The sequence below is a fragment of the Gadus morhua genome, chromosome 21 (genome assembly GCF_902167405.1).
Source record: "Gadus morhua chromosome 21, gadMor3.0, whole genome shotgun sequence".
NCBI lineage: Eukaryota > Metazoa > Chordata > Actinopteri > Gadiformes > Gadidae > Gadus > Gadus morhua.
Genome location: NC_044068.1, coordinates 11,223,536 through 11,233,580, shown reverse-complemented (window position 1 = coordinate 11,233,580; position 10,045 = coordinate 11,223,536). Strand labels below are relative to the sequence as shown.

Sequence of the window (10,045 nt, the reverse complement as noted above, 5' to 3'; positions counted from 1 at the left end):
ACAGCACCTCATAACTGTGTAGAGCTTATATTTTTACCATACATTTGACTAAACTTGGCCTGCTTAAGAGTAGTAAACATATAATATTGCCCTTTTCAGGCATTTACATTCAAACATAATATTTACAGGTATACTACAGATGTAACCGCTCTTGCAAACTTTAAATCGGTTCATTCTTCTTTGTTTGTGTATGTATATATATGTGTGTGTGTGTGTGTGTGTGTGTGTGTGTGTGTGTGTGTGTGTGTGTGTGTGTGTGTCTCACCATATTTAAAGCTTGAATACGTCTTTTACTGTTTTTTTTTTGTCTTTCTCTCTCCCTCTGTGTGTGTATGTGTGTGTATATATGGGTGTATGTTTGTGTCCACTCTAAACATTTCTTCACATGCATCTTGGTTCTATTTAAGCTAAGAGGTTTGATGACGTAACCTGGACTTCCAAAGAGGCTTAATGAAGACATGAACTAGAGCAGAAAGATAGTGAGAGAGAGAGAGAGAAAGAGGAAGAGAGAGTGAGTGAGTGAGTGAGTGAGAGAGAGAGAGAGAGAGAGAGAGAGAGAGAGAGAGAGAGAGAGAGAGAGAGAGAGAGAGAGAGAGAGAGAAATGGAGTGAAGGGAGTCTATCGCTCTCTTTTTCGCTCTGTCTGTCTCTGTTGCAAACAGATCATACACACACACACACACACACACACACACACACACACACACACACACACACACACACACACACACACACACACACACACACACACACACACACACACACACAAAAGAGCACTATTACTCATATACAGAAGGACAAATAGACCTACTTTTACTTTGGTAAAAGCAGTCAGAGCCATATGGGGGAACCTGGAGGTTTTAAACAAGAACATGACCTTTATAAACCATGACAGTGATGTGCATCATACTGATGATCAAGATGATTCACTAGACAAATTTCCAGTGTGCGTGTGTGTTTGTGTGCCCTGTGCATCATAATGTCCTGATCCATTACCTGAAGAGGTCTGTTTGTATTGATTGCTCTGCGTCTTTGCATCTCTCTCTCTCGTAATGCCTCCCCAGCTTTGCATGTTAACTTTTTTCCTGAAACAGTGTTGCAGGAAACAAGAGACATCCATCATTAGAATCATTAGACTGGACAAAAAAAAAAGTATTTTGGAGGTGGATGTGATCGACAACCACTCAGCCTCCAAGTCTGGTCGTCTTGTTATTGATGGGATTTTGTTTATTTTCTGGTTTCTTGTGTACACTGTGCATCTGTTGCTGTTCCCATATGCCCCATATTATTATTATTTTTTTACAACAAAAAGAGAACTAGCTTGGAGACGATACAGTACAACAACAAATGTCCTTCTGGGAAACAATGGGATCTGTTCTTTGAGAGCAATGGAAAATGGGTAAGGCATGCTAGAGCAAGATGCCCTAACCCACATCTGCTTCTTCATGACATGTATCTAAAATACACTGTGATTCACTTCGGATGAATGTGTCTGCTAAGGTGACTCAATAAATAGTTACATCTACAACTGGATCAGACCAGACTGAGGATCCATGGTGTTCTGGTGCGGTTTTAGTGGTGCTTTTTCTTCAGGTGTGGTAGACACAGGTAGAAAGACGCACATACACACACACACACACACACACACACACACACACACACACACAAACACACACACACACACACACACACACACACACACACACACACACACACACACACACACACACACACACACGCGCAAACACACACAAACTGGTTAAAATAGACACATGCACTCCCACCCACACACACACACTTAGACACAAGCAGACACACACATGTACACATATAGGTTTTAATTCCTACGCAATTGCATTTAGTTCACTAAAATAGACCCCTTCAGAGTGAAAGCGTATTTGACCCTGCTCTGTCACAGTAAACTGAACACCCTCTAGAAAGTGCCTGGCACCGGGACCTTGCCTAATCCAATCACTCGTCCAGGGGCAGTGAGACGGAACCCGCCGTAATGTGATGTAAAACATGGTAACCTTGGTGCTCTCTAAGAAGGTGGCATTTTAATAAACAGCTAATCCATGCGTGTTCAAGTATAATTGAATTAAGGATTAGCATATTCACGGCTCTAGAATACTGTATCCATCCTTGTGGCCGTAGTCACATAACACAGAGAGTGGAACCCTTCTTTAAATTAATTTTAAATCCAGACCAAACCCCAATGCAGCGTTCAGGGAGATTAAATGACTAATGGAGATCAAAAAGCAACATATTGATTTGTGTGAAAAAACTGTTTATGGTCTGGTCTGGACATGAGGTCATTAGATCAGATTTCCTGTTTTCCAAAACCCTCTTTAAATACTTCCAGCATCTTCCTGGCTACAAAATGGCTCTGCTTGACTGTCTACATATTTGTAGTGTGGTGTCGTTTTAGTACTGTGTAGTGTAGTGGAATGTAGGTTTGTGAAGTATTGGTCATGCAGTATATTTGTAGTGTAATTGAAGTTGCAGTGTGTTGTATAGTGTTGTGTATTTTCATAGTTGTAGTATGGTGTATGTCTTGCTTGTGGTTGTAATATAGTTTCCTGTAGTGTTATCCTCCCTATTCCTTTCCATTGCTGCCCTTATGTCTAATAAGGTTCAGACACCGCCTCATACCTCATCATACCAGTCAGCTCCTCTGCCTCTGAGCTCGTACATCTGGAACCCAAGGGCCTCTCGGGCCCCTGCTCCCTCCAGCAAGCCTTGGGGCCACTGGCGGAGGGCCTCATGCTCCAGGCCTGAGGTACCAGCCTGGGACCAATGAAGGTGAAGAGGGAGGCATTGGGAGTCCATCTCCTCTCCTCTCTTCCTCATCCTCTCCCCTCCTCCTCTCCTCCTCTCTCCTTCCCCTGCTCTCTGTCCTACTGGCTACTCTGCTCAGTATATAAATACAAAAGCGTTCAGTATCAGAAAGCAGTCAACAAGGTATAATTCTAGTTGCAAGTGCAAATTTCGCCTTTAGTTTTAGTTAAATGCAGTGCGAGAATCTGCTCGTAGGTAGTGTCCACTAGGGGGCATGTGGGAGGCATGGATAGACTGGTGTAGGCTGCCCCACCCTTTCCCATAATCAGCCCGACTAACGGAAATTATTAATATTTACATTCCAGCATTTAAAACGGTAAAACTATTCCACATTTGCGGGAATTCCACAAGATATCTGAATTGAATTTAATCAGAGATAAGAGATAACTGTCTCACCCGTGCCCTGGTGAAATTACGTAAGTGTTGACTGGAAATTGAATGGAGCCTGCGAAGTGAATTAGCTAATGACATGATCACGGCTGTCTTTGAATGAGCGGCGTTCTGCTGCCGTGGCTGTTGTTTTTTATAATTGCTTATTCATTAGCTGGTGTGTGTGCTCAATGCTCTGACCTGGAATGGAAAGCGTACGTGTCTTATCCAATTAGCGAAATGTTGTAATTTGAGGTTATGTATTATTAATGATTATCTGATAGAGTGCATTTTTAGTTGTTGGAAGATTAGAAAAAATAAATGTGAATAATTGCTACAGCAGCCTAGCCAAGTTGTAAAGTCATGAAGTCCAAACGTTGCAGCAGTGGAATCTAATTATGCACAAGAAACAGCAGCCTAGCCAAGTTGTAAAGTCATGAAGTCCAAACGTTGCAGCAGTGGAATCTAATTATGCACAAGAAAGAAATGCAATGGCTGTTTGCTTTAGGATTTGATTATGAATTCTTTACTGCTCATCAGTCAATTTGGTGGTTAAAATTACCTATGGCTCGTAAAGATATATCCTTTAAATTTTTATAGTCAATATATAACTAGATAAAGCCTTCCATACCAGTTGTGCTTTCACTAGTAGAACACGATTCTAATCCTAATTCAGATTTATTCTATCTGAATTCTAGAGAGCAAGACAGAAGAAAGGCTGTCAGTAATTCTGGCGGTTTTAATGTTCTTAAACCAGTGAATTCCCATTTTAATCTAAATTATTAGTGCTAAAGATTAAGAATTAAGCATGTGCAAAGTGTAATGGAAAAAACATTCGTATATTTTATTAGTCAATTACACCGATAGTTGAGGCATCATTCTTCAGTCATTTCCGTCTCAACAACATTTTCACCAGTTACATATTTCGTCAACTTTTGTCCAAATCAACAAATTACAGTCATCAATTCATCATGCCCCGTTTGTCCCCGTTGTAGCCCCTCCTCCGGGCGGGCCGGCCCTCCGTCCTCTGGAGGGGGGAGGCCCGGTCGCTGGCCGAATCCCGGGAGGAGCCGTCCCTCGCCAGGCTCTCGTAGCCGCTGCTCACCCCGCTGCTCCGCTTGGGGAACACCAGCAGCGAGGTCTTGCCCATCGCCGGGGGCAACTCCCCGCTCAGCACGCTGGTGACGTCGCTGCCGTGCCCGCTGAGGTGGGTGGGGGCGCGCGGCGCCGTCAGCCGGCTGTACGGCGACGGGACGCCGTGCGGGCGCTGGTCGTCCGCGCCGCCCGCTCGCCCCGGGAGGTCGAACAGCCCGTCCTCGTCCTCGTCGTCCTCGTCGTCTTCTTCGATCGGGGTTCGTCCTTTGGGCTCGGCGGAGATCGTCGGGGCGAGGCAGGACTCCCGGTCCTTCAGGAAGTCGGAGAAACGTCCGTCGATGACCCCGTGGAGGGGGGACTTGGTGGCGGCCGAGCAGCAGGAGGAGCTCTGGCTCTGGGTGCGGCTGAGGGAAGGGATGGACCAGGGCGGCGAGGAGGACAGGGAGGGGAAGCAGGACGGCTGGTCCCGCTGGAAGGCTTTCCCGTCCGGGGAGAGGCTGGCGCTGCGGTTGATGCCCCGCCGCGGGTCGCTGCGGGAGAAGCTGAGGGTCCTGGTGCCCGAGTTGGAGACCCGGCGTACTCTGGGGGTGGCCATCTTGAGTTTCCCCACTGCAGAGAGCTTGGAGGAGGCGGACCTCTGGGACTGGGGTGAAGGGTAGCTGTTTGAGGGGTCGGAACGGTGACCGGGCTCCTCCACCGGCGCGCACCTGGGGCTCTTCTTCGGGCTCCTGCTGTTCCTGGCTAAGGTTGATTCTCCCTCATAACTCCTCTTCCCCTTCCCCTTCAATACCTCCTCATACGACCCCTTGGAGCCCCCCTTAGTCTTCCCCTCGGCGCTTCCCTTAGAGCTGCCCTTAGAGCTTGTCCTGGAGCTCACCGAGGTGTTGCTGCTGCCCGGGTCGGGGGACTGGCACTTTGCCGGGCTCCTTCCCAGCGAGTTGGTCCGACTGGTTAGTTGCCGCAGCTTGGCGCCAAGATTCCAGCCGCTGGTCGGCTCGGCGGCGGCCGACTTCAGGCCGTTCAAACTGTCGCTCCTCTTGCTCAGGCTCCACGACTTTGAGCCAGTCCTGAACAAAGACCGGGCCTTTCTGTTGAGTGTACCACCGCCACTGCAACCACCACCACTGCCACCACCACTGCCACCACCGCCACCACCACCACCACCACCACCACCACCGCCACCACCGCCCTCCCGCCGGCTGTCCTCTGAGTGATGGTTCTTGCTCGGCGGGGGGGAGAGGTCCAGGCCGTCGTGCCTGGAGCGGTGATGCCTGCGGTGCCTCCTCTCCATGGTAACCCTGGGACTCGACGGGGTGGATGAGGTCGTGCCCCCGGGATGCCGGCGGTCGTCGGTCACGTGGCGCCCCGCCCGGCGCCCCTCCCCATGTCGGGCTCCCTGCCAGCCCCTCGGCAGACTGTTTGCTTTGAGGTCGACGGGAAGGGTCGCCAGGCAACCGAGCGAAGCTGCGATGCCCTGGGGGGCATTCCCGACGACTCTGTGAGCCACCTCCGCTCCCGGCCGGCCCTGGGGAGCGGAGCTGGGATAAACAGGCTCTTTCCCTCGGGGACAATGCCTGTCTGTGTTGTTCTGCCTCTTGTTGTAGTTTTTGGCTTTTGTCTCCTCGTACAAAGCTGCAGACGGGTGGTCACGTGAGTCACATGACATTTGCACTAAGGGTAATGTGGATAGATGATCATACTTATGGTCGGGGGTCTCGAATGCGACGGCCCCTCTCGCAAGCCGTCTCCCTTCGGCTACGTTTCCGTGATCGTCCTTTATGTGATCATCCTTCCTGGGAGTTTCCTTCCTGGGCTCGAGAGTCACTGGCTCCCGGCTTGCAAAGAAAACATTAGAAGTGTATCTGGGTTCATCGCTGTCCAGGTAGGATTCACAGTCTGTATCAACCAGCATGGGATTAATGAAGGAAGGCAATAATTTATTCTCCTTCCTGAATTTCACCGGCGGGGGTTTTGGCTGGGCGCTGGACTCCCTGGATGGGGCGTGAACCAAAGGGTTACTGGGCTTACTGCAATAGTCCGCTGTCCCAGACTCCTCGATGACATTGCCAATGATTCTGATGGGTTGAGAGCAGGCTGAGCCGTTTGCATGCGATGCCGACTGGGTATTCTCTCTGATACGAATGATGCTGCGTCCCTTGGCGTCCCGGTCCAACGCCCCGCTGATGGTCACCTCCTCCACCATGGAATAGACGATCTCGTCGTGACCGTCCTGGTCCAATGGCTGCTGCACCGTCACCGTGATGGTGGCCTTCATTTCCTTGAGTTCGTCCGTCGGGAGGTGGGGTAAGAGGCCCCCGAGCAAGACACTTTTAGCCAAGGAAGGGGGCGAGGGAGACGAGGAGGAGGTAGACACCGGGTAACTCTTGCCAATCGGCGAGGTCCTGAATTCTGGTTTGGCCCATTCGCCGTCCTCTGAAACCCTCTGGCTTTCTGTGGGCTGAGGGACAGGGCCCGGAACGGGGGAGGAACCCATGCCCTGAAGCTCCTCCTTCCCACTGGAGTCGGAGGAGGACCTGGGCGTGGCAGAGTCTGGCGTTTCGGAGCGGTTCGCCCGCAGGATCCGCCCCCGGCCCAGACTCTGGTTCTGAGGCTCCTCGGCGGAGCTGGCCGCACTGCCGTCCTCGCAGTCGTAGAGGCCCGAGTCCTCCCTCTGGAAGGTGTCCCCTGGAGCGGCCCCGTCGGACTTCTTCTCCCCGGCAGAGGAGTGAGCGTGGACGTACTCCTGGCCCGGCTGGCCCTGCGTCTTGGGCGCCTCGGCCGCCGATTCGCTCTGCGCCGCCGCCATCTCGTTCTGTGAGCGCGTCTCAGTCGTGACATCGTCGACTCTGGGGTGTTTGCACGGCGGCTTGGGCGCTCCCGTCGCCGTTTCACTGCCGTCGATGCAGCCCAGACGCTCCTGAAGCTCGGCGAAGGTTTCGCATTTCAGACAGTCCCTTTCCGGAGGCTTCGCCTCCACCTTCGGCGGTTCCGCCACCTTCCCTCTCGGGGGTTTATCTTTCCTCTGCTCCGCCTGGGACTGGGGGATCTTCAGCAGCTCCACCAGGAGGGCGGTGAACTCGGGGTCTTCCGCGTTGGCCTCCCCCTGGTGCAGCGAGGGGACGATGGGCACGAACGGCGGCCGGGTCAGCGGCAACATCCGGGCGGATTTGGGGTTGTGGACGGCGCCGTCGGAGCCGATGTGGATGACCGTGTCGCAGGACTGGTCGCTGATGGAGCGGTCGTCGGGGTCCCCGCGCAGGCGGAGGCGGGGCGCGTCCACGTCGACCTGGCCCGTGGAGTGGAAGGCGCGCAGGGTCATGGACCGATGGCCGCCAGGCCGCTTGTCTTTGCCCAGGCTTCTGCCACACGGGGAGGAGGAGGCGGACTGTTGTGGGAATAGATGGATAGGGTGGCGGTTAATTGACATCACGGGTTATTGATTCATGTCACGGTTGGATTCAATCTTGCGGAGTGAAAAATGTGGGTTTGACGCGATAGTAAAGATGAATTCCGGTGAAAGGGAAGGTCTAACACTGTTATAGACAACTGATGATCATATCGTATTGTATTGACTTATATACGTAAGGAAGGAGAAACATATTACAGAACCCATTGCTTAAAGGAGGCGGTGCTTAATCAATATAATAAATACATAAATACCTAATAATAATCATAGTCATAAAAACAAATCACATAAATATGTGACCGCTCCGTACCTTGGGCCCCCTCTGAGCCCTGCGGACGCGGGACACCAGGTAGATGGTGGACAGGGCTTCAGGCAGGTGAACCGGGAGGTCCGACACCTGGGCCAACACCGTGGTCAGGCAGTGGGCCCGGCCCAGAGACTCTTTGAGCAGCATGGTCAGTTTACTGCCCCTGTCGGGCAGGCATCAAGAAAAGGAGCACAATCGCATTAATATTTTATTAGTTATACCCTGCGTTACGTTTATGTCTGTGTCATTCTTAACGCTGGACCCCAGTGAATAAATTCCCTTCTACTCAAACTATTGGACATCAAGAAGGCTTAAAAAACTATTTTGTAAAAGTTATATTTTGTTATTTTTTAAATATTGTATAATGAAACGATAAAACAGTATCATAATAAAAGCAGTCAACAGAGCAACTTTCTCAATTAACTTTTTTTCACAATGATACAAACTGCTACTGTTGAATCTGCTAAGAAATTATAGAATTATATTAGCCACACATGCTGTATGAATGCACTCTTTGTATAACACTTAAAAAAAAGAAAAGAAAAGAAAGTCCAGCAAATGGCATGTATCTTATCATGAAGCTTGGTGCCATGGTTATCCATGAGCCCGCGTCATATCAACCTCTTACTTGCTGGGGATGTTTCTGTTCCCACTGAGGAGGGAATAGAGGAGAGAGGGCAGTCCAGTCTGGGGAAGCTCGCTCCGGGTCTTGTTGACCACAGTCATCATCTTCATGCTACTACACACATCTATCATGGTCAACCGAGACGGACCGCGGGGAGCTACCCAGACAGAGAGGGAGTGATGGGGGAGAGAGGGGAGAGAAGGAGGAAGGAGAGGAAACGGGAGAGAGGAATAGGAGAAGTGGAGAAGGGAGAGAAACACAGTTAGCAGGAGTAAAAATCGTGGTTGGTTTGACTGGCACAAGAAAAGGAGAAGAAGCGCAGAATAGAGACGAGGGGAGGAGAGGAGAGACGATAAAACTAAAGGAAGACGAGATGAAGGAGGAGAGGGAAGAGAAGGAAATGGGAGAGAAGAAAAAAACCACCAGAATAGAGGTCAAGAGGAGATGATGGAGAGAAGGGAGGACAGGACAGAAAATAAGAGTAAAGTCAATAAAGAAATTAAAATTGATTTGTGTTTTGTTATTTCCAGGACGGCCTATTCAGGGGAACAAATCTTGCCGGCAACCTATTCAGAGCAGGGCTCTCGTAGGAGACATTATGGGATGTAGCGTGTGCGGTGTGTGTGCGTGGCTACCTTTGCCGTTGGCGCTGAGGTCCGTGCGCGGCGGCGTGACGTGCATGGTGAAGAACATCACGGAGCTGTGGTACGCCGGCGGCGCCGTGATGTCATCGCCAACGCCGCGGCCTTCCGTCTGGTTGCCGTGGAGACGGGAGGCGATGGCGGAGTCCAGGAGGGAGGCTGCCCTCTCGGCGGTGGGACACTTCACCCTGTTGTGGTTACGCAGCTGGGGAGAGAGAGGTAGAGGGGGGCAGGGGGAGAGAGAGTAAGACAGGGAGGAGGAGAGAGAGAGTCAGAGGGAGTAATGGAGGGAGATAGACAGGGAGAGAGGGAGAGATGAAGAGACCGAGAGACAGGAGGGAGGGAGAGAGGGAGGGAGAGAGAGAGAGAGAGAGAGAGAGAGAGAGAGAGAGAGAGAGAGAGAGAGAGAGAGAGAGAGAGAGAGAGAGAGAGAGAGAGAGAGAGAGAGAGAGAGAGGCTTTCATGCTGATATGTCAAATATAATCTGGTAAGACACTTTTATCTAAAGTGTCTCACAATGCTGTGAGTGCATATATTATAGTGTGTTGTTGTTGTTGTCTATAGTGTGTTGGTGGGTGCCAGTACTAAGTGTGTGTGTAATAAACCTATTCAATCTAAACCTGCTTCATCTTCCATCTCCATCCTACACTGAACCACCGTGCTCCCCGAGACCCTCTCCCCCCTCCCCCACCCCATCCACAGCCCCTCACCGTCACCCCCATCAGGGGGTCCTCGTGCAGGGTGATGTGGCCCGCCGGCCGGTCC

At 51.0% G+C, this 10,045-nt stretch overlaps 1 protein-coding gene across 1 annotated transcript in view; it reads right to left on the bottom strand.

Moving 5' to 3' along the window:
* Positions 1 to 4,026: 4,026 nt before the first annotated feature.
* Positions 4,027 to 10,045, bottom strand: part of LOC115534864 (kinesin-like protein KIF26B) — a 24,880-nt gene continuing 18,861 nt past the window's right edge. Inside the window, exons 9-13 of the mRNA XM_030346144.1 lie at positions 9,991 to 10,045; positions 9,275 to 9,485; positions 8,643 to 8,796; positions 8,018 to 8,177; positions 4,027 to 7,686 (exon numbers count right to left, since the gene is read on the bottom strand). The exon at positions 9,991 to 10,045 is cut by the window's right edge and continues 244 nt beyond it. Of these exons, the coding sequence (XP_030202004.1) occupies positions 4,168 to 7,686; positions 8,018 to 8,177; positions 8,643 to 8,796; positions 9,275 to 9,485; positions 9,991 to 10,045 (4,099 nt within the window). The 3' untranslated portion in view covers positions 4,027 to 4,167. The remainder of the gene's footprint in view (positions 7,687 to 8,017; positions 8,178 to 8,642; positions 8,797 to 9,274; positions 9,486 to 9,990) is intronic.